Here is a 25,280-nt window from a genome sequence, read left to right on the forward strand (position 1 = left end):
ATCCTCCTGCCGATCCCGCTAGGAAGGTATGGCTGTCCTCATTTTACAGTTGAAGAAACTGGGTCTCAGAGAAGCTGACTCACTCCCCCAAGGTCACCCGGCTAGCCGCGCTAGAGCCGGACTGCTCATCTCGCCTCGCTCTGTTCTGCCCCTGCCTCTGCTCTGACCTCTCCTGGGAGCCTGGAGCGCCGAGGCTCTCGGGGGGGCCCGGGTGCAGCAGTCCCATATGTGCAGGTGGAGGTGGTTGGAGACCTCGCCTGTGCTGGTGCCCAGAGAAGCCGCCAGTGGTCCCTGCAGCTCCTTGCTTTGTTCTCAGCCAGCAGTACTTTTGGACCTTCGTGTGCATTTGTTTAAGTGAGGGCTGCCTCTGCCCGCCAGGTTCCTGAGCTTCCTGCTGTCCCTGTTGCCGGCTGCACGGGGGCTCTGCAGCATTCCTGACGCATTGGGGGGATTGGTTTGTCACTCAAGGAGAAAAAGAATCTTGAGTTCAGTAGGTTCTTGTCACCAGGAGGTAGACAGTCTCAGGCTCGCTCTCAGCTGCAGAGTGGCTGGAAGCACCCCGAGATGCCTCTTCCCTCTGAGGAAGGCTGACCTGGGCTTTCCTGCACCTTATCTGCCAAACGTCTGCTACTGTATTTGGAAAGAAAACCTTGATTGGTGATTTTCGAAAATGGGTAACAGAGCAGTATTTAAAGAAAGAAACCCATTTCTCCGCCTTTTCCACTATTTTTTATTTTATTTTTCAACTTAGCTCCTTACATTGGAATCTCAAGATTGGGGTGCCTTTGCCTCCGTGAGGTGCTAGGTGGTCTCAGACACCTGTCACGCTCATCGGGGGAATCAGAAGTCCTTGTCACTTCATGCACATCAGCATTAAACAGATAGTTGTAAGCGCTGTCCTGCCTATAGTACACGGAAGTTTTGGCGCCTCGGGTGAATACTTGACATAAGTGTGCTTCACAGATTGTGAATTGGTAGAAAATATCGGTTGTCGTCATTACAGCAAATGGTCATGGAAGTTATTTTATTTTTATTTTTATTTTTTTAAAGATTTGTTTATTTATTTATTTGACAGAGAGAGAGAGCATAAATGGGGGAGTGGCAGGCAGAGGGAGAAGCAGGCTCCCCACTGAGCAGGAAGCCAAATGTGGGGCTCGATCCCAGGACCCTGGGATCATGACCTGAGCTGAAGGCAGATCCTTCACCGACTGAGCCACCCAGGTGTCCCTATGGAGGCCATTTTATTAAGTGTAAAGTTAACCAATGACTTTTCTACCCAAGAGGTAGAAATCACTTTTCTCTTGGTTTCCCCTTGTGCCGTCAGTTCTTTCTTGTGCGGCCTGGCTGGCGGGTGGTTGGCAGGTGTGGACAGGATCGTATCTAGTATAAGGAGGCTCGAGGCCTTGAATTATTTTAGCATCACAGTCCCTCTGACCTTTCAGTATCTGTCAGCTTATGTTAGATTTAAAAAATTTTTTTTAAATCCTCTTTTAAGTGTGCTTAAAGAACACCACATTAAGAAAAATAAGGGTCTTGGGATGCCTGGGTGGCTCAGTCGGTGAAGCATCTGCCTACGGCTCAGGTCATGATCCCACGGTCCTGGGATCCAGCCCCACACCTGGCTTCCTGCTCAGCGGGGAGCCTGCTTCTCCCTCTCCCCCTCTCCCTCTCCCCCTGCTTGTGCTCTCTCTCTCTCTCATATAAATAAATAAAATCTTAAAAAAAAAAAGGTAAAGAAGGGTCTTGAAGAAAATAAGAGAATAATAGAAAATACATTTTCCTTAGATTTCATTGGAGATACATACATATATTTTTTTGATTTTCAGTTATGGTGAAATACACATGACGTAAAATTTACCATCTTCACCGTTGTTAAGTGTGCGACTGTGTAGCATTAAGTATATTCACGTTGTTGGGCAGCCAATCTCCAGAAGTTTCTCATCATGCAAAACAGGCTCTATATCCATTAAACAACAACTCCCTGTTTCCGCCCCCCTCAGCCCCTGGCAACCACCGTTGTAACTGGAGATCATTTTGGACGTTAGTAGTCGCAGAACAAAAAAGTGATTTTTTTTCCCCCTCCCATTGGGAGGAATAAATGAAATAAAGCCAATGGTCTAAAAACTACAAAGCTTACTCTGTATCTTTTGAGGAATTATTATTGCTACACACATGAGGAAGTTCTTCTCTAGAAAGACAGATACTTGGTGATGATTGAAGTTTCTCGGTAACACAATGACTGAACATCACCATTGCAGAAAATAAGGAGACATTTTTAAATGTTTCGTAATCATCGAGATTCTCTGACTACGGTGTTGGTTAAAAGAACATAAAGTGAGGGCAGAATTATGGCCTCTTCTGAGCATTCAGTCTCTCCCACGACACAGAGGTGATGTGAGTATTGTGTGAACGTATGTTTGGTGTGTGACGTCTTGGATTTTCTTTTCCCCCCACCACAGCATGAATAGACTAAACACTTTGCCTCGAGGATTTGGCTCCCTCCCAGCTCTGGAGGTCCTTGATTTGACTTACAACAACTTGAGTGAAAATTCTCTTCCCGGAAACTTCTTCTACCTTAGTAAGAAACTTTTAATTCTATAAATCTCCTTAAAATGGTACTTTGCGTTCTGAAAGTGAAATTTATTTGCCAGGGCCCAAACTCCAAGAGAAATTATTGGACGTATATATTTTTTTCTTCACACATTTCTTTTGAATATCCCTCCATAGCTCAGCAGTATGTATATTTGATATATGGTTACCTGACACCATTGCGCTCAAGTGGACTTAGTAATGTCATATTAACTTCCGGAGAGAGCTGATGTACCTAAATGAGATCAAGTCTCACATTTAGCTAAAGAACTTGACTTTCTTTTTAAAGAGCATGCCAAAAAAATATGATAATATATGTGTCCTCCCATGTTGCTGTTAACTCTTTGTAAGCTATTGCCCCAAAGATATTCCCACCAATTATTTATAAAAATAGCCCTTGATAAACCTCCGTAACAGAACTTTTTGACATTTCCAAGCAGGATTCTTATTTTAAGTCTTTTAACAAGTACTCTGATTGATGTGGTCTATTTTGTCTGTAGTATGAGATCAAACATGAAGAAATAGTTTGTCACAGATAAGCACACTTGATCTTTTCACCTGTATTCTATGCTAACAAGTTTCTTGCCGCAGATGCTCGTAAAAAACGAGGAAAAACTGATTTTTCCGAGAGCTCACAAAATATTTAGGAAAGATTTGCTTTCCTTAAATGAGTGTTCTGCTTCTCCAAATAGTGACACGTATGGCATCCAGCGATTCTGAATTTTCTGAGCTCGTCTCCAAAATTTCATTTATAACCTTATGCATATTCTCATTCCCAGACTTTCTCAAGCACATGAAGCCAATTCTAAAATATTTTCTTGGGCCATGAAGGAAATTTTGTTGTGTATATTGACATAGAGTTCTGTCGAATTTTAAAACATTAGAATGTAATTGCATACCTGTAAGCAAACAAAACAGACATCTGACTATACTTCTCCTTTTTTGGTTAGGGATCAAAAAGATGCCTTAGAATGTTCTCGTTCCATCATCTGGGAGTCATATTATCACTGTGTAATATTGTGAACAAATTTTTATCACCGATATTCTACCTAAGTTAGGGTTTCTCTAGTTTTAAACTCTGTATCATCATGGTAGCTGCTTTGTCTTCATTTATTTTTGTTGCTAAGGCTAGAGAAAGAATTAATAATAATTAGCCTGATTACGAAAACAACGAACTGTGCTTATGGTCTTCCTCACCCGAAAGCCTTTTAGTTATTTGTTTTTAACAGAGTCGCATTTAAATGATAGAGCTCTTTTGCCCTCAGCATTGATACAGGTGACACTGGTTTTCTTGGTTCCCCTTTGGGTGCAAAGCATAAATGTGAATCGGAAATAATAGAAGAAAAATCGCTACCTTTTTTGAAAGCGTCTTGCAACCCTGTGCCAAAAACTGCTGGTGCCCAGAGTTGTTAATTGTGTCAGTCCTCTTGGATATAGATGTTTTCCTGAACACACCAGCCCCACAATAAGCCAGTAAATCTAAGTTTGACCTGCTTCTTATTATTGTGAGCCCTAGGTGTGTCACAGGCTTTCCACCGAGCCGGGGTTATTAATCAAAGCTGACTCCCTTGTATTGATCAGACCTCAAATGGTTGGATTCCGTGCCACCCTGTTTATATATTGCTGTTTAATTTGCAGCCACCCTGCGTGCACTCTATCTAAGTGACAACGATTTTGAAATCCTGCCGCCAGATATTGGGAAGCTCACAAAGTTGCAGATAGTAAGTAATTTATCTAAATTCTTAGAAAATCAATTCACTTCTGCAGCCCTTGTAGGAGTGGAATCAAGTCAATTTGAGCAGGAGTACGGTTTGTTTTGCGGGAATCCACCACTCCTCCTGCTACTATTTCTGGTTCATCTGCAGGCACTTGTAAATAAATTGAAGGGATTGAGCCTTCAAAGGAGAGAGGGCACGGGAAAGGACGAGAGTTGCTGTTGAGCGCCTCTTTACGTGAACACTGTTTTGACAACTCCTTGTTTTCTTATATTTAGCTCAGCCTTAGGGATAACGACCTGATCTCGCTGCCTAAAGAAATCGGGGAGCTCACTCAGCTTAAGGAGCTCCACATTCAGGGGAATCGCCTGACCGTTCTGCCCCCAGAACTAGGTAAGGTTGCTGATGAATGATCTGAGTTCGGGGTTTAATTAATAGCAGTGATCCAAATGTGGCAATTCCAAACGGCCCTTGCTCCTCTTGGCAGGCCCCCTCCACCGAGGTGCCCTTTCTGATCATTTCTGGTAGCATTTGTCCTTGCCCAGGGTCCAGCTGTTACGGGTTGACCTGTCCTGCTGCTCTGTTCAGCAGCCACACCCCACCCAGGGCCCGAGAAACTGCGAGGAGGGCTCAGCCAGCTCGGCCCCTGCGCGGCGTCGGGGGGAAAGAGCCCGAGATGAGTAGTAGCGGCCTTGTCCAGGGCTCCTCTTTTGCCATCTGATGATTTTTAAAAATTTTCTAATCAAACCATCACTCTTACTTTTCTTAATCTCTTAATTTTTTGAAAACTTACACCACCTAGAGTATTTGTTATAGCTGCGTGAAAATACCTTTGCTAGTCATGTACTTGGTTCTCCTCTGACTCCATTTCCAGGGGCAGTTGTTAAATATGTTCCAGCTGGGACCCCCTTGGTCCTGCTCCTGGGACAGATGACTCGTGACACTCTGCCTGCTCAGTCACCTGGCCCGGGGTGGGCGTAGGACCTCTCTCGGAAATAACGTTCAAACCTGTTATCCCATGGCTGAGGCTACTCTGCCCCTCTGGAAAGGTTTCCCGAGTTTCCTTCTCTTTGCTCCTGCAGACTCTGTGTCCTCTAACTTCTCCAATCCATTGAACTGTATTGTCCTTCAAACTATGAATATTTGCTTTTCTGCTTCGTAAGAGCGTAATTTTAAAAAACACATTTAACCCAGAGTTCTTGGAGCAAGTACCTCACATGAGTCTGGTGGTTGAAAGAGGCCAGTTATCAAAAATGAGAATGTAAGCTCCACGCGAGGAGGGTGGGTTTTGTGTTTGCTTCTGCTCCGTCCCCCATGCCTGCCATGTGCCGGGCTTCAGGTGGGTGCTCAAGGAACGAGTACTGGACGGGCTAATGGAATGAGGGCCTCAGAGAGCGAGGCGCTGGGATGGCCACGCACAGCCAGAGTTTGATGTCTGTCCAGAGCATTGCATCCGGTGATGGAAGCCACAAGCCACACTTCTGAGGGCTCAGTAGCCACGTCTGGCTCATGGCTGCCCTGGGGGAAAATGCAGTTATGCAACGTTTCTGCCAGCCAGGATGCTCTGTGGGGCAGTGCTGGTCTAAATGAAAAGCATTCACATGATCTCATGGAACAGACGTCAAGTTCAGCCCCATCCCCACCCGATCTCCTTCAGCAGCTTTGTTGTTGTAAAATGTCTGGAGGAATTGGTACTGATTTCAAGGGCTGAGAGTAGCTCAGCACCTTCTCTTCCTGGAGTTACGAGTAGCCACGTCTTACTTTAGGAACAGGCTAGGGGATCAAGAAGAAAATCTCTGCAAAAGTTTTTAAGGCAACAAACTCCCTGTCAAAAGAAAGAGTTTGTACAGTGATTGTTAGCCATAGGGGATAGCATTAGTAATACGGGGGGGGGGGGGGGCTTCGCAGGATGCAACCACCTGCTGCTTCCCTGAGCTGCTGAAGCAAAATCTCCACGTGTGAGGCTTTTTTTTTTTTAACATTTTATTTATTTGTTTATTTATTTATCTGAGAAAGAGGGGGAGAGCGCACTGTGCAGGGAGAGGGGTTGAGGGAGAAGGAGAGACTCTCGTGCAGACTCTGTGCTGAGCCCAACTCGGGGCTTGATCCACGACCCTGAGATCACAACCGTAGCTGAAATCAAGAGTTGGACGCTTCACCGACTGAGCCACCCAAGCGCCTCAAGACTAATTCTTATGTAATTTGGAAAAACTCACTCTATGCTTCTGGTGTGCATCCTTGGTTATTATGATTAGGAGAAAAATTTTTTTAAAAGTGTGTTTTGTTGTTTTGTTTCATTTTTCAGGCAAAGAGGCAATGTAGGGCATTCATCAGTGATTTCTATTAGATGATACTTTGTCAGAAAAATAATCCTTGGTGACCACCTACCTATGTACTGACATGTTTTGAAATCTTAACTCACATCGCTTATCCTATTTAAATATGGCATCTAGTCATATCTATCTAACATTTCTGTTAAGCTTTCCAATAACAAATTGTATCATTTTTTAATTCAAGAGTAGAATGAGGACAAAGTCACTCAGTGACTTAATTTTTTAAGCCACACCGAGGCAAGCTTAATCTCAACATCTGCCTGGGGGCAGCTTTCCCTAATTGCAGGCAAATACTTAGCTGGAAATAAATGATAAATCCCTGGGAGTTGCTATTACAAATCTAAACCAAAGATAAGACAGATGTAGTCTTTATTTTTGAAGGGCGATTTTTTTTTTTTTTTAGAATCAAGAACAATATACTACATAGGAATATAACGATAGCTATGATAGTAGCCAGCGTGTACTAAGGCCTCCTGGGCCAAGCGTTACGACGAGAGCTTTTCTTGCTTTATCTCCCATAATTGTCATAAGACTCGTAAGTCGACTTTTTAGAGGTAAGAAGACTAGAGTTTAGGGCCATCCATCGGGGCACGGCTAGTGAGTCACAGAGGCTTGATTTGAACCCCGTCAACCTGTTCTCCGGGTCAGGATTCCTAACCACTGTGGTGTTCTCGTTTCCATTCGCAAAAGGATTCCCAGGAAGCGGTTTCCAAGTGTGAATAAAGCCCAGCGCTGGCTCACTTCCCCAGGTGAGCAGGAGAACAGCTGCTCCCGCGTGGCCGTCGTGTGGCCTGCTGGGCTGGTGTGTCAGCAGCAGGGCCGTAATGACACTGCAAGGTGCGGAAGAGCTGCCCTCCGTGACACAGGTGCTGTTCGGCTAGGCTGATCCCAGGCGGTTGTGTTGACCCTGGGGTTCTCCACCCCCACCCCGCCCTGCCCCCTCCCGTAGCCGTCCAGCCACAGCGGGAATGTCTGGTTTGACTTGTCATCGATGGCTAAGGTGAGCCTCTGGAGCTGCCCTGGCTGGCCGATGACTGAGCTAGGGACCGTGAGCTTGAAGTGGGTTCTCTCTGTCCCTACGGCATCCCCTGGCCTGCAGGTTTGCTCCTGGGTGCGTCGTCGAGTGTGGATAATGATCCCTCCCCTGTATGGCATATTTTATGTATCAGAATAAGCGAAGTAAGTGCTTTTGGGATTTCTGTGAAATTTTCTTTAAAAATAAGCTTGGAGTTTAACAACTTAAAGCCTTGTTGGTTAAGAGTATTTGAACCAAGCACGGAATCCAGATGAGTTCTGATGTGTCAGGTCTAAAATGTTCAGGGACACAGTGAAATAAAGTCAGGGGCTTGCCTGGAATTTTTTCTATGTAATTATATTACTTTACTTTTGTTGCAAATCCTTGAGTAAATTACTTTACCTGTTGTGCCTGATTCCTAAACAGTAATGCACTTGATTTGATGTTGGTTCATACACTTATAGTAATTAGATGTAAACTGGGTCTGTCATTCACCCATTCATTTTTTTCATTCATTCAGACATTTATTAAGTTCCTACTCTAGGCCAGGTCTTGTCTCCAAGGAACTTATTTTTCTAGTAAAGTAAAATTCACTTATTCATCAACTGTTTATTGGGTCCCAGCTTCATGCTCATTTCTTGGAGATATGACAAGGGACAGACACCCCTGTGATCCTGCCGTGGGGGAGGATGGATGCATGGATGGATGGATAACATATCAGATGATAAATGCTCTGTGAAAAAAAATTAGCATGGAAGGGAGTGTCTCAATGGGGGGGATGAAATATTACTCTGTTATACAGAGTCAGCAGAGAAAGCCTCACTCTTAAGCTGGTGTCATTTGAGCAGAGACCTAAATGAGGGAGGGAGCTTTCCTGGCAGTGGGAACAGCGAGTGCAAAGGTCCTGTGGTGTTCCGGTGTTGAGTAACAACATGATTCACATGGCTGGAATGCAGCGAGCAAGGAGAGGGTTGGAAGAGGTGAGCTCAGTTAGGAAGTGGGGACTAGATCACATGGGAACTTGTGGGCATTGTAAGGACTTGGGTTTTTGCTCTGAGTGAGGTGGTGTGGCAGGCTGAATAACAGCCCCCAAAAGTGCCCTCTTCCCATTCACCAGAACCTGGGCATTTGTCATCTTGCATGGCAAAAGGACTTTGCCGACGTGTTTCAGAATCTGGAGATGCAGAGATTATCCTGGATTATCAGGGTGAGCCCAGTGTAATCATACAAGTTTTAGAAGAGGGAAGCAGGAGGGTCAGAGACAGTAGTCGAAGATGCCATGACTGAGTCAGGAGGTTGGAGTGATGCATCGTGGAAGTGGCCTTGAGCCAAGGAATGTGGGCAGCCTCCAGAAACTGAAAAAAACCAAGGAAATGGATTTTTCTCTGAAGCCTCCAGAAGGAAGGTGGCCCTTCTATGTTCATCCAGAGGGCGATAATGGTCATATTCTGGGTCTGTTTCAAAGGCAGAATGATCGGGAATTAGTGATGACCTGGGAGAGGGGGAGAGTGGAGGTTGACTGTGAGGTTTTGGACCTGGGAAGCTAAAAGCATGGGGAAGATAATGGGAAGGGATGGAGGGAGACGTGGGGAGGAGAGGAGCTACTCACAAGCCGAGTTGTGGGTATCCTAAATTTGAGCTGACTTTCGGATGTCTCATCGAGAGGTCACCTGGATAGTGGGGTCTGGAGTTGGGAGAGAGGTCTGGGCTAATATATAATTTGGGGCATTATCAACATAAACGTAAGCCACCGAGTGGATGAGATTCCTTGGGTGTAACCATAGGAGATAGAGCCTTGAAGCTCTCTAGTTCCTAAACACTAAAGCCGGAAGGATTGGGGACCTTGATGAGTCGGCCTGGCTCCCAGGCAGGTATCTGTGGCTAGCACAGGGACTGTGGCTTCCCCCAGTTGGCCCCACCGTGGCTCCCCCGTGCTAGGTCAGTGGACGTGCTTTGCTTCATAGGACAAGAGTTTTTCCTGACATGTGCAGTTAATTCTGCCAGTGAAAGCAGGAAATAGACACAGCTGAAATCTTCTTCTGAGCCTGTCTGAATCCGAAGGTCTCTTTGGGACCCATATTTGCAGCCAATAGTCAGTCTCTTCAAAAGAACAGCGATGTGACTAAGTGAGGTTTCACCCAGTTTCATTTAGTGGAAGCATTAGTGAGGGGAGAGGAAACAAGACCTCCCTTGCTAGGGAGGAAGGAAGGGCGCATGCCCCGACCAGGCCTCCGAACAGACAGAGCACCAGAGCGGACGACATCACGGTGATGTCAGAGCTGGTGGCTCTCTGAGCTGTCCGGTCTTCCACTCTGCGTTTTCTCTTGCACACGAGAGAGCTGTTGTCTTACAAGCTGAAGATGTGAATTGTATGGTTTTGCATGGTCTCTGCTACATTGTCTAGGGTTCAGTGACTTGCTCTTGCTGGAATCATTTCTGGTTTCTTGGCTTCTAGACAGTCCTGGGACCTCTTCTCCTGCATTTGTCACCCAGATAATTGCCTTTAGAGAAGGAAAGGACCTTGGTCAGCTAGGCATGCAACAAAGCAAAGTGGTTTAGATGTTGGAACTGTATCTACAGCAATTTAAGCAGTGGGGGGGACGTGTGCAGTGCTGCATACACCTGGGGCTGGCTGGCGTAGCGTCCTGCTTCGTATGCCAGGAATCAATGGTATTCTTTATTACAGGAATACGAGAAGCATATGTACCCCTTCCTAGCCTATTTGTGAAGAATGGAAACAGTACTCATTCCATTCAGAGTCAGTGATGTCAGAAAGCGAGAATTTCCCTCCAATTATAATTCTGTAGAATGAACAGAATTAAGAAAGAGGGAAGGTACCTTGGGGCGTCTGGGTGGCTCCGTCGTTAAGCGTCTGCCTTCGGCTCAGGGCGTGACCCCGGCATTCTGGGATCGAGCCCCACATCAGGCTCTTCTGCTGGGAGCCTGCTTCTTCCTCTCCCACTCCCCCTGCTTGTCTCTCTCTCACTGGCTGTCGCTGTGTCAAATAAATAAATAAAAATCTTAAAAAAAAAAAAAAAAAAGAGGGAAGATACCAGTCTAAAAATCCTTTGTATTACACCTCTTAATCCTTTTATTTATGGGAGTCGAGAAGCTAAAGAAAAATGCTTTCTTTATGGAGGCAGGCGAGAAGGAAATGCAGTATTCTTTTTTGGTCAATCATATCCCAGATTGTAAGTGTCTTGTTTCTTGTCTTTTGTGTTATGTTTACTCCGTTACTTCCCAGTTATTTTAACCAGAGGTTTAAAAACAACAGCAGCAACAACAGCCCATGTTTTAATGTGTACAGTAGAATATGGAGGCGAACCTCTTCCTCAGCAGGCTAGGGTTCCGTGCTCTGTGACTTTGGACAGGTGGTTATTCTACCTTCTGCGCCTCGTGTGGGACGGGGTTTGCAGTAGTCCCTTGTCATCGCGTTGTTCTGAAGATCGAAGAGTAATCTGCGTCTGGAACTTAGCCCCCTGCCGGGAGTAAGTACAACCGCTCAGTAAGTACTGGGTCAGTGAGCATAGGTGCACAGGTGCGTGTGTGTATATGTGTACGTGTCACACACACACAGTGGATTTTATACTATCAAATCTTGACTACCCACGGGCCGGTTTTCTGAAACCAGGCTCATCTCAAACAGTCTAAGCATCGCGGTCGCCCAAGCCCCACCCGTTTGACAGGGAGAAGCCCCTGGAGAGGAAGAATGACCGAGAACGTCAGAAAGCCAGAGCCTCCAGGGCACACTGATGACTTGGTTTCTCCTGTGGGTAGAAGAATGGCTGTACATCAGCTTCCCGTGTGGATGGCGAGAAGCAGCGCGGGGGGTGTCGGGGGACGGGCAGAGCAGGGAGCTGGGGCTGAAGGCCCATGGAGCAACTCCACATGGCAAACACTCCGGGTGTGCGAGAGGCCTGGCAGGAAGTGAGGGTTTCACTGCCGTCCATTCAATCCGGGGTTACGGTTTTAATAATGAGCTTGTAATTACACAACTTAGACTGGCAGGTGGGTCCGACTCCTGCCACAGTAACTACAGCAGGCTAACCAAGGCTAGGACCACTGGCTGCATTTTTTGGGGGTGGGGGGTTAAGTTTTATTTATTTAAGAGGAAGAGAGTGAGCACGAGTAGGAGGGGCAGAGGGAGAGGGAGGGAGGATCTGAAGCAGACTCCTCACTGAGCGCGGATCCCGACGTGGGGCTCGATCTCACAACCCTGAGATCACAGCCTGAGCTGAAACTGAGAGTCGGCTGCTCAGCTGACTGCACCACCCAGGCACCCATCGGCTGCTTTTGCTTTACGTCTGTTCTAAGACAAAGTAAAATATAAAATTACAGCATTTTATGGGGGGAAAGGCTCTCTGGGTTAAATCCTCACAAAGATACATACCTCCAAAGACATAATAGTCTGTGGAAAGGTTGCCAGACGTCATGATAGCCAGTTTAATAGAGCAGTGAGTGCTCTCTTTATGGAATTATGAAGTGTGCTACTTGTACGAAATTAAATTTGGCAGTTGATCGTAAACATGTTTTTGAAGTGACTTTTAGGCTAGGTAGAATTACATAAATACCTCTGTTTTTACACAAAATATAATTTACAAAATAGTTTCATAGATTTTAATCTTGGTTCTATAATGTAGGCAAGGAAAGTTCTTTGTCCACCTTTTAAAGGTGTGTTGGAAGATTGTGACTTGGTCCAAAGCTCCATGGCTTGATACTGACAAAATCAGATTTTTAGTTCCTATCTTTCAACTTCAAAAATAAGCATTCATCTAGGGGCGCCTGGGTGGCTCAGTCATTAAGCATCTGCCTTCGGTTCAGGGCGTGATCCCAGGGTCCTGGGATCCAGCCCCACATCGGGCTTTCCCGCTGGGAGCCTGCTTCGTCCTCTCCCACTCTTCCTGCCTGTGTTTCCTCTCTCGCCGGCTGTCTCTCTCTCTGTCAAATAAATAAATAAAATCTTAAAAAAAAAAGCATTCGTCTAAAGAAGATGTGGTATATATGTATGGTGGGGTATCAGAGCCAGGAAAATCATGCCACTTGTGACAGCATGGATGGAGCGAGAGAGCACTATGCTAAGTGAAGTAAGTCAGACTGAGAAAGACAAATGCCATATGATTTCACTCACACATGGAATCTAAAAAACAAAGCAGATAAACAAAAAGTAGAATCATTTACACAGACTAGAATGATGGTTGCCAGAGGGAAGGGGGTGGGGAGACGGGAGATACAGGCTTCCAGGTGGGGGATGAAGAAGTCATGGGGATAAAAGGCACCGCATAGGGAATATAGTCGGCGGTACCGCAATAGGGTTGTGTGGGGACAGACGGTGCCACATGGGTGGGGAGGATCACGTGTAGAGATGTTGAATCACCGTGTTGTACACCTGAAAATTCATGAAACATTTGTGTGTCAACTATACTCAAAAAAAATTTTTTTTAAAGAAGCTAACCCCCCCCAAAAGTATTCCTCTAGTATATCCATAAATGTATCAATAGTAAACCAATTTAAAAAATCATTTATTGTTAGATGACAGATTAGGGTGATTCCAAACAGTTGCCTTACTTTTTATTCTGTGAAAAATAAAGAAACTGCCAGGACTAGAAAAATCTTTACCAAACTTTCAGTTTGGGCTGGAATTCTATTACATGCTCTTATATTTTATTCTGTGTTAATATTCTGTCGACCTACTTCACAAGAAATATTTCCTATTTTTTTATTCCCATGGTCTTAGTTGATAATCAAAAATGATTCCCGTCAGTCTCCTGCGTGATATTTTTTAACAAGTTTCATTTTATATATTTTATTTCAGTGAATTTTTAACCCCAGAAAATGCTCTAAAGTGTGGATTTTAAAAAATCCTCAGCGAATTATATTTCTGCCTGGTGAGTTATTGCCTTAAAAGGGGTGGGAAGTTACAACACATAAAACGTTTCCATTCTGCATTATAAATTTCAGGAAGCCCACTGTCAGGTTCAGTGTGATTGAACTTGTGCGTCAATCTATGTTAACGCCAGCTGCTAAGGCATGCCACTGTTTGCAGTGGACCATTCTTTGATTTAATAGGACACTAAATGTATTCTTGCCCTGGGAGAAATGCCGGCGGTACTGAGATTCTAGATTTCATTTTTTTTTTTAAATTCCAGAGGCATATCTGTAACTACAGTTCTTATCACCTGAATACCTATATAATATCTTACGTTTATGTAGCATTTCCCTCAAAGCCATCTCCTAGATATTATGTTAGTCCTGTGTTAAAAAAAAATTAAGCCATGTTATACTAACTTAGACCTGAATGGCATTGTATGTGTGAGTGTGTTTTGGGGGGTCAGGGCTGGGATAGGGGTGAAGTGGGAGGTGGTGTCCTTTATGCTGGCAACACCAGAAATGGAGTGATAGACCCTGAAACTGTGTCTTACCATAACTCATCATGGATCGGCCTATGTATGTTTATCTAGACCTTTCCAAGTTGTTCCCGTTTTTAACTGAGTATTCCATGAGTCAGCTGTCTGCTGCAGGAAAGCGTCCGAGGGTGGCGTTTGTACTTCTGTAAACTTTTAGGCTGTAACACGCCTTCTAATATTAGCAAATATCCCCATGCTCATTGTCAACATGTTCTGTAATTTAAATGGAGCCCAGTACCCTCTCTGTTGCTTTTTATATATGCTATTCTAAGAAGAATGACTCTTTTCCTTGGACAGCCCCTATCTACCTGACCATGTCAGATTCTGACCGCCAGCTCCTTACAGTGTATTCCTGTAAGCTTTTGGGTTTCGGGCACAGTACTAAATGAAGTCAGAAAGTAAATCTTTGAAGGAAACAACGAAACTAATAGTTGAAAACGACAAACAAATTATAACCAATACCCAGATCTGTTAGAATGCCAGCCCTAGTGTTCCACTTGAACTCCCATGCTGCAAGGGGCCTGCCACCCCCTCCTCTCACCTGGGTTGCTGCAAGAGCCTCCTGCTTTCCATGCTTCCTACCTCTCTCCATCCAATCCATTCTTCACACAGCATTCAAGGTGCTTTTATGAAATCACACAGTGGACTACATCACTTCTGTGATTAGAATTCTTTAATCTGCCCTGTTGAGCCGTGAGACGCCAGATGCTCTGGCCTCCATGTTTGTATGCTGCTCTGGCCCCTCTCTCACTCACACACGGGCTACTCTCAATGTCTGCTTCTTAGTTCTTCTTGATCTTTTCTCTCTGCTTGGAACTGTCACCTCCTGACTAGTAGCAGAGGTGGTACCTTCAGCTCTCAACAACTCACATGACAGTTTTTCTCACTGTCCCACTCACTGGTCTCTTCCTTTTTATTTTTACAATGGCAGGTGGTTTTTCTCATGCATAGTTCTTTTATTCACCAAATACTTAGCACCAACATTGTGTCATGTGCAGTTCTGAGTCCCTTGGGAGGTATCAGTGGGTGGTGAGAGGGAGGAAAGAAAAACCCTGCTTTCGTGTAGGCTTGGATCTGTGATCAGCTCAAATTTTGTGTATGAGATCATTTTTTTCCATACAAGTAATGTTTCTAGCACCATGAGTAGAAAAGCATTTTTTTTCCTAAAGAATTGCGTTGGTGCTTAGTCAAAAGCTAATTTATTGTATAAATGTAGGTATAGCATGTTTCCTTGTTGTACCTTCATAGCAGTACCATGTTGCCTTGATGACTGTAGCTTTGGAAGAAGTCTTGAAATCACATAGTGTAAATTATTTTTTCAAAATTGTTTTGGCTAGTCTGTATCCTTTGTACATGTATATACATTTTAGAATCCTGCTGGGGTTTTCATTGGAATTTGACTGAACTGACAGATCAATTTCGAGAGAATTTGCATCTTAACAATATAGAGCCTTCCAATCTGTGAACATGATATATTTCTCCATTTGTTTAGGTTTTTAAAATTTCTCTTGGCAATGTTATAGTTTTTACTTGCATATATTTTGTTAAATTTATCCTTAAGTATTTTAGGTTTTTGATGCTATTGTAAGTGGAATTTTTTAAATTTCATTTTTCATTATTGCTAGCACTTAAAAATACAACAGCTTTGTGTAAATTGACCTTGGTTCCTGTAGTTTTTCATTTCCGTATAAGTCTAGGTCTGGTAGGGTTTTTGTTGGCTTATTTGTTTTGCTTTTTTTTTTTTTCTTTGTGGCATATTTCCTAAGATTTTCTATATACGTAATCATCTTGTCTCCCCAAAAAGATCATTGTATTTCTTTTTTTCCAATTACTGTTCTTTATTGTTTTCTTGCCTTATTACAGTGGCTAGGACCTTCACTACAATGTGGAATAGAAGCAGTGAGAAGGAATATTCTTGCCTTATCTTGATCTTAGGGGGAAAGTATTATTGTTCATTGTTAAATGGATACTAGTTATATCTTTAGAAAACACTTTTTTTATCAGGTTGAGGAAGTTTCCTTTTATTCCTAGCTTGTGAATGGGTATTAAATATTGCCAAAAGGTTTTGGGGTTTTTTTTGTTTGTTTTGTTTTGGCCTCTCTTGAGGTAATCATATGATTTTTCTCCTCTGGTAGCCATCCTCCAGGTGTCTCCTAATGATCCCTGTATCCTGGTATTCATACCCTTGTGCAGTCTGCTCCCATTGGTCTTTGTGACCAATAGAATACAGTAAAAATAACAACATGTCACTTGTGAGACTAAATTATAAAAGACACTGCAGCTCCTATCTTGGGTATGCTCTCGTGCCCTTTCTCTCTTTAACTCTACAGTCACTTGCTCTTAGGGAAAGCCAGTTGTCATATTGTAAACAACCTTATTGAGGGAATTTGGAAGTGGATCATCCAGCCCCAGTCATTGACTAGCCCCAAACTGGCAGCCCAGCTGTTTCCTGAAAGACCCTGATCCAGATCTATGCAGATAAGCCACTCTCAGATTCCTACCCTGGGAAAGTGTTAAGATAATAAATGTTATTTGTGATAAGTTCCAAGTTTTAGAGTACTATGTTGTACAGCAGTGGTTAACTAATACATCTCCTTTATTTGCCAGTGTGGCGAATTATATTGATTGTTCATATGTTAAATCAGTGTCGTATTTTTATACTAAAGCCCACTTGGTATTACTATATTATCTTTTTTTTTTTTTTAGTAAAAGCTTTATTGAAATGTAATTTACATACCATATAATACACACATTTGAAGTATACAGTTCAGCATTTTTAGTATGTTCAGAGTTGTACCACCATCACCACAGTTTTGGAACATTTTTATTAGTTGGAAAAGAAACTCTATACCCATTAGCTATCATTCCACAATTCCCCTGTCTCCCCCAAGTTTGGCTCTTATGTTTAGAATTTTGATCCCTTTTGATCGGTTTAATTTTTGTATGTGATCCAATAAAGATTCAGTTTCATTGTCTTGCATGTGGCTATCCAGTTGTCCCAGCACCATTTGTTGAAAAGACGGTATTTTCCTCATTGAGTGGTCTTGGCACTCTTGTTAACAATGATTTGGCCATAAATACATGATTTTATTTCTGGACTCTCAAGGCTGTCTCATTGATCTATATGTCTATTTGATGTAAGTTCTACACTGTCTTTAATACTGTTACTTCTTATTAAGTTCTGAAATTGGGACACATTAGTTCCAACTTTGTTATTCTTTTACAAGATTATTTTGGCTATTTTGAGTCTCTTCACTTCCCATATGAATTCAAGGAGTAGCTTATCAATTTCTACAAAGAAGCCAACTGGCTTCTGATAAGGATTGCATCAAATCTGTAGATTATTTTGGAGAGTCTTGCTGTCATATTGAATTTGAGATCCATGAACAGAAAATAAAATGTCTTTTATTTCAATCTTCTTTAATTTCTTTCAGTAATATTTTGTCAATTACAGAGTATATGATTTACACTTCCTTTGTTAAATTTCCTAAACATTTTATTCTTTTTGATGCTATTGTAAATAAAATTATTTTTTTATTTTCAGATTGTTCATTGCTAGTATATAAAATACAGTTGATTTTTGTATTGATCTTGTGTTCTCTAATGATGGTGGACTCATTTATTAGTTTTAGTTTTTAGTGGATTCCTTAGAATTTTCTCTATACAAGGTCATGTCATCTGCAATTAGAGATAGTTATACATCCTGCCTTCTAATTTAGATGCCTTTTATTTCATTTTCTTGCCTAATTGCTTTGACTGCAACCTCTAGAACATAAGGTTGAATAGAAGTGACAAGAGCAGACATCTTTATCCTATTCCTTATCTTAGACATAAAGCTTCCAACCTTTCCCCATTAAGTATGTTTTCTGTTAAGTTATTTGTAGATGACCTTTGTCAGGTGTAGAAAGCGCCCTCTGTTCCTTGTTTGTAGGATGATTTTATCATGAAATGGTGTTGGATTTTGTTTAATGCTCTCTCTGCATCTATTGAGATAATTGTATGGTTTCCATTTTTTGTATTTTTATTTTTATGTATTTCTGGATTTGATTTGCTAATATTTTCTTGAAAATTTTTCCACTTCAGTTCATGAGAGATATTGGTCTCTACCTTTCATATAGTATCTTTGTACACTTTTTGTATTAGCAATATCCTGTTCTGGTACAATTTGTAAAATTGATATTTTTAAGTGTTTGAAAGAATTCATTAGTGAAGCCCTATGGGTCTTGAGTTTTCTTTGTGGAAAAAGTTTTGAATTATGAATTCATAATTTTGTTTTCATAAATATAAGGCTCCTTAGGTTTTTCTATTTCTTTGAGCGCTGGTAATTTTGTGTTTCTTCTAAGTTGGTCTGTAACATCTATGATGATATCCCCATTTTTATTTGTGATACTAGTAATTTGTGTTTCTTCTCTTTGGTTTTAATTGGTCTGGCTAGGCTTTATCAATTTTATTTCTCTTTTTAAATAACTGATGGTGGTGTTGATTGAATTCCTTTATTCTTTGTTTTGTATTTCATTGATTTGCTTTTCTCCTCACTTTGAGAATAATTTGCTCTGATTTTTCTAATTTCTTTAGGGGAAAGCTTAGATCATTGATTTTCAGTCTTTCTCCTTCCCTAGTATGAGCATTTATAGATGTATAGAAATATATTCTCTCTAATAGTTGTTTGAGCTATGTCCCACACATTTGCATTTTAACTATCATTCATTTAAAAATATTTTCCAATTGCCTTGTAATTTCTTCTTTGGCGTGTGGGTTATTTAAAGATTTTATTTTAGAGAAAGCGAGCATGTGCATGAGTGGGAAGAGGGGCACAGAAAAGGATAGAATTTCAAGCAGACTCCACACTGAGCATAGAGCCCGATGCAGGGCTCCATCTCATCCCATGAGATCATGACCTGAGCCAAAACCAAGAGTTGGACGCTTAACTGACTGAGTCACCTAGGTGCCCTGGCATGTGGGTTATTTAGAGATTATTTGTTTTTGAAGATTTGGCTATCATTTTGTTATTGATTTATAATTTAATTATGATCACAAATCATAATCTGTATGATTCTCCTTCTTTAAAAGTTTATAGACTAGTTTTATGGCCCAGCATATTGTCTGAATTGATGAATTTTCCATACACACATGAAAATGTTCCATAATCTGTAGTGTTCTATAAATGTCAGGTCAAATTGGTTGATATGTTAAAACCTCAAGTAACAGTGTTATACTTTTTTTTTAAGTAAGCTGTCTTTTAAATAAATTAACAAAAAAGAAAAAAATTGTTAGGATTTACTGACCAGAGATACCATTTTTAGTGCTTTTTACCCCGTGATATAGATCTGAGCTTCCATTTGGTACTCCTTTCATCCTGACGAATTTCCTCTTGTATTTCTTGTTGTATTACTTGGCCACAAATTCTCTCAGCTTTCTTCATCTGAATTATCTTTGTTTTGCCTTTGTTTTAAAGAATCTTTTTCTAGATATAAAATTTTAGATTCCCTTTAAGGGGTAGTGTTCTGTTGTCTTCTACTTTACATTGTTTTGGTGCCATTTTTATCATTGTTCTATGTAATGTGTCTGTTTTTCCATGACTGCTCTTAAAATTTTCTCTTCATCATTGGTTTTTAGCAGTTTAATTATTTTCCTTCCTGTGGTTTCCTTTGTTTCTACTTCTTGAGGGTTTTATAAAAATTTTTTGATATATGGATTTACAATAATTATCAAATTAGAAAAATTTTTAGCCATTATTTCTTTATTAGTATTTTATTAGTATTTATTGGTATTTTTTATTATAATGTCATAGTAGATATGAATATTTATTTTTGAATGTGTAGATATTATTGTCTCCTTTTATAGATTGTTGAGTTTCATTTAAAGAAGCAGTTAATTTCTTTGTGACCAGCTTGATTTTTTCCAAGACCTCCTTTTAACCTTGGTTAGGGTTGGTCCAGGCTAGACTTTATTTGTGGGCTCAGTTAGTCCTTTCCTAAGACCTCTGGGATCTCTGCTGAATGACCACAGTGTTCAGTGAGGTCCCTCCTCTCTGGCTGATCTCCAAATGGAGTACTTCCTAGCCGTGTGCACACTCCAGTCATTGTTTGGATTTATCTCCTCTGTAGTTTTTCCCTTGTTACTTTTTTTCTTTTTTTTCTTTCTTAGCCTTGAGGAGCCTTGCCCTGGACATAGCAGTTATTATTCAGCCGAAGACTCACGGGACCCCCTGTGCAGTTATCTGGAGCTCTTTTTCTTTATAGCTTCTTTGTTTCTACAATCCTGCCTGCCTAATTCCTACTACCTTAGTAGCCGCAAACTCTGATCTCTCTCCTTTCACTCAGCAGTGCCACCATATTGTTTGATCGCCCACTTCCTGCATGGCTAACTGGGAATGCTTCCAGGGGGAAGTTAGGCTGATCATAGGGTTCTGCACACTTACTTCCCTTTTCTCAGGGATGAGTCTGGCGCTGCTTCTTGCCCAGTGTCTAGAAGCAATTATATCACACATTTTTTCCGGTTACTTCATCATGGCTAGCAGCAGAAGTCTGGATTAATTTTTGATAATTTTCAGTGGGAACAGATGGAATATAATTATTTTTCTGCCTCTTTCTTGCCTGTTTACACAGTCTCAGGAAGTTATTTTTACTCAGTTTATCCTCTCAACCTTGCACTCACTGGCTAGGTGCTGTAGCAGGCCTGGAAGTATTACGGTTGTCATCTTCCATATTACTTACAAATGTCAAGACTATTTCCCCTTTCATTCTTGATATTACCCTGTTTTTAACCCCCAGAATAATCTCTTGGTCTTAACTGCTTGCTTATTTGTTTATTCATTTTTATTAAGTAAACTCTGTGCCCAACTTGGGGCTCAGACTCACTACCCTGAGATCAAGAGTCACCTGCTGTATGGAGGCCGCCAAGTGCCCTGTTTTGTTTTTTTTTTTTAAGATTTTATTCATTTATTTGAGAGAGAGAGAGAGCACAAACAAGGAGAGGGGCAGAGGGAGAGGGAGAAGCAAGCTCCCCGCCAAGCAGAGAGCCTGATGTGGGGCTTGATCCCAGGACCCTGAGATCATGACCTGAGCTGAAAGCAGACGCTTAACCGACTGAGCCCCCAAGGCGCCCCCAAGTGCCCTGGTCTTAACTGCTTTCTGAATTCTCTCTTAACCCAGTGTTACAGTTAAGACCATTAAATTTGTGAAGGCTGCCATAAAAAGTGCCACAGTGTGGGTAGCTTCAACATCAGAAATTTATTTCCTCCCACTTGGGGAGGCTAGAGGTTCCAGATCATGATATCAGTCGGATTGGTTCCTTCTGAGGGCTTTGTGGGAAGGATCTGTTCCACACGTCTCTCCTTAGCTTATAGATGGCTGCCTTCTCTCTGCGTCCTCATGGTTGTTCCTCTGTGCACACAGACACCTATAACTCTGTGTGTTCAGATTTCCTCTTCCTCTAAGGACACTGGCCATATTGGATTAGGGCCCACCCTAATAACCTCATTCTAGCCAAATGACATCTGTAAAGACCCTATCTTCAAATACAGTACCATTCTGAGGACTAGGAGTTAAGACTTCATGAATTTTAGGGGAGAAGAAACAATTCGGCCCATAGCACCAATTATTTCTCTCATCTCTTTATTTACCACCTTGGTGTAAAACTTGATGTCCTTTGATATTTCATTGTTCATATGCTTATTTATGCCTCTAATCCCTTTTTATTTTTTCAATTTTTAATATTATTTCTTTAGGGTTTTGGTTTTTTTTTCTCAGAGAGAGGAGGGGCAGAGGGAGAGAGGGAGAGAGAATCTAAGCAGGCTCTGTACCCAGCGCAGAGCCCAATGCAGGGCTTGATCTCAAGCCCCTGGGATCATGACCTGAGCCACAGTCAGGAGTCCAGTGCTTAACCAACTGAGCCACCCAGGCATCCCGCCTTTAATGCCTTTTATTTTGCAGCAGTAAGTCAAGTTCCCTTAAGCCATCATTTTTAATCTTTTCAAGAATCACCAACCCCTTTGAGAAACCAGTGAAACCTCTAGAGCTGCTCTCCCTAAAATGTATATTTTCACATAGGAAGTTTGTTACATATAACGTGGGGAATTTAAGATGCCCCCATCCATCCATGGACCCTTAAATGTGGAATTGTCACCCCAGTATTCCTTGGGCTTTTTGTTTTTGTTTTTAAGATTTTATTTATTTGACAGAGAGAGACAGCCAGTGAGAGAGGGAACACAGGCAGGGGGAGTGGGAGACGAAGAAGCAGGCTCCCAGCAGAGGAACCTGATGTGGGGCTCGATCCCGGGGCTCTGGGATTACACCCTGAGCCAAAGGCAGATGCTTAATAACGACTGAGCCACGCCGGCGCCCCCCAAGTATTCCTTGTTTTAACCCTTCAATTCTAGGTTCTGTTAGCTAACTGTTTGGGCATCATTTATGTATATCCTGGAGTCACATGCAAATAAAGAGCATTGACTGAGCCCAGGATACATGAATGGATTGTGCATAAAGTTATAGCTGCAGAAAAAGAAAAGAAATCCATCACTCGTGTGGTCAGCTCTCTTTCAAATCCAGTTCATAGGATATAGTGGTAGATGGTCATATATAAACTTTAAGGAGGTGTTGGCCTTTTCCCCTTGCATTTAAAAAGGTTATGTGCTGCAATGTGAGACAAATAAATCATGATTCACTACAACAACAGCGTTGCAGTCAGTTATATAAATTGCTAGTGAAGCACTAAATCTGTCACTTTGTGTGTTCTGACTGTTTACCAGTTGGAATGGTGTTGGAAAAGAGGACTGACTGGAAACAAAAGAAGCAAATATAGTGGCAGATGCAATTAGCAAGATCAGTGGTTGGTGCCAAAGGTTCATTGTTTGGTCATTTCAGTTGACCGAAGGAAAAGCAATTGCTATCCAGAACACTTCACTAGCTATAATTTGCTGGAAACGAATGCAGAAAAGTGAGTTGCCCAACTTTACAACAATGTGGAGAATATTCTTCCGCTGACTATGTTCCTAGGACAGTGACCAGAAGATCAAGTTTATTCTTTTCATTCATGCTTTTAATAGATAATGCAGAACTTTTGCTCACTCGGTATACTTGGAAGAAAGGGATAAAGAAAGGGGGGGTAATCAGAAGGGGGAATGAAGCATGAGAGACTATAGACTCTGAGAAACAAACTGAGGGCTTCAGAGGGGAGGGGGGTGGGGGAATGGGATAGGCCGGTGATGGGTAGTAAGGAGGGCACGTATTGCAATGGTGCACTGGGTGTTATACGCAACTAATGAGTCATCGAACTTTACATCAGAAACCAGGGATGTACTGTATGGTGACAAACATAATATAATAAAAAAAAATTAAAAAAATTAATTATTATTTTTTTGACCTTAGCTATTCACCTGCTTCTTTAACAAAAATCTCCTGGTCTGCCTTTGCATCCTTTCTAACAATGTTTTGAACCTCAGTGTATCACAGCTCTCTCTTACCTCATCCTAGCAGATTTTGTCCTGTCAAATCATAACCTCAGGCTTGCATGAACTGTAGCAAAAACTTGGAAACAACAAAGAATGTTCTGTGTTGCTAAGATTTTTGTAAGTTGGCATTTCATTGTCTTAAATTGAGCAGTTTTTGTAAGTGCATGACCTTGAAAATGTGTCACTAATAATGATAGTGATGATTCTAATAGCTGCCATTTATGAGTACTTACGTCTTCTAAGTCAGATAGTTATTCCTAACTAAGGTATCCCCCCATGAGGTGGAGTGACTGTTCTGCCCATTTTACAGATGAGGGAGCCGAAGGCTAGAGGAGGTAACTTGACAGAGTCAGACCTCATGCTTTTAACCATTATGTATGCTCTGTGACAGTGATTAAGAACGGATTAAATGCTTATCAAACGTGAGTTCTTTAATATCTTCCCAAGCCTTGTGAAAGACACAGTTCGTTTTTGTTGGAGCCAATAACCTAATGAAACCCGAAGAATAGTTAAAGAACATTTCACTTGGGACCCCGAATAGGACTGCAGTAGGACTACAGCCCGGACAAAGATTGTCGTGGCTTCACATGGTCTAAAAAAATGTCATAGACCAGGCGGCTTATCCAAAAGAAATTTCTCACCGTTCTGGAGGCTGGGAAGTCTAAAATCAAGGTGCCGGCCGATTTGGTTTCCAGTGAGGCCCCTCTTCCTGGTTTGTAAAGACACCTTCTTGTCATGCCTTCATGTGGGTGGAGAGAGAGGTTATCTTTCTTGTGTGTCTTCTTATAAGGGCACTAATCTCCTTCATGAGGGGTCTGCCCATGTCACCTAATTACTTGACAAAGGCCTCGCTTCCAAATACCATCCCATTGGTGGTTAGGGCTTCAATAATAACAGGACAGTCGGTCAGCCTGTAGCAAGTGGAGATGAGAGTTTAGCTGGCCTTAAAAAAAAAAAGAATGCAGTGATATGTATTAAATTATTAAATTTCTTGACTTAAATACACATTTAATCTATTATTTTGCCATCGTTCCCACCTCCTCCTATACCTTCCTTCATCACTGAACACAACTCCTGTCTTGCCTCTCATTTAGTTATGCATTCTGTGACGGGTTGCACAATTGTGAGCGTCCCAGCAGTGGACCCTGCTAATGCTGTTCTTTACCATTTAGGTCAGCTGGTTCTCAGCGTTTATGAGATCATGTGCTACTTAAGGAAGCTGATGAAAGCTGTGGATTCTCTCCAGGAAAAAAAAACTTTGTATACATGACCATTGGACCTGGGGTTAAAACTATCTGCCCTGCGCTCACTCTCTCTCTCTCTCTCTCTCTTAAGTAAGTAAATGTTTAAAAAAAAAAAAAGAAAAGGGGGGCACCTGGGTGACTCAGATGGTTAGGCACCTGACTCTTGATTTCGGCTCAGGTCATGATCTCAGGGTCCTGAAATTGAGCCCTGTGTTAGGCTCTGTGCTCAGCAGGGAGTCTGCTGGAGATTCTCTCTCTCCCTCTGCCCCTCCCCCTGCTTGCATACTCCCTCTCTCCCTCTCTCATTCTCTCTCAAATAAATAAATCTTTAAAAAATCTCTGCCCTGACCTCACCCTATCAACTTAACTACTATTAAAGGGCATGTACTTTCCATCTCTCGGTAAGAAAAATTAACGCAAGAACACATGTTTCACAAGAGACAATGGGTGGCGAACCAAATGAAAAACTGGTCACCCTTATTAGCAGTCAGAGAAACGCAGGTTAAATCGAATTGCCATTTTTTTTTAG

At 42.1% G+C, this 25,280-nt stretch overlaps 1 protein-coding gene across 1 annotated transcript in view; it reads left to right on the plus strand.

Annotated features, from left to right (window-relative positions):
* Positions 1 to 25,280, plus strand: part of RSU1 (Ras suppressor protein 1) — a 187,860-nt gene that overhangs the window by 56,924 nt on the left and 105,656 nt on the right. Inside the window, exons 5-7 of the mRNA XM_026479004.4 lie at positions 2,460 to 2,578; positions 4,228 to 4,310; positions 4,583 to 4,697. Of these exons, the coding sequence (XP_026334789.1) occupies positions 2,460 to 2,578; positions 4,228 to 4,310; positions 4,583 to 4,697 (317 nt within the window). The remainder of the gene's footprint in view (positions 1 to 2,459; positions 2,579 to 4,227; positions 4,311 to 4,582; positions 4,698 to 25,280) is intronic.

This window comes from Ursus arctos, unplaced genomic scaffold, assembly GCF_023065955.2.
Source record: "Ursus arctos isolate Adak ecotype North America unplaced genomic scaffold, UrsArc2.0 scaffold_30, whole genome shotgun sequence".
In the NCBI taxonomy this organism is placed as follows: domain Eukaryota; kingdom Metazoa; phylum Chordata; class Mammalia; order Carnivora; family Ursidae; genus Ursus; species Ursus arctos.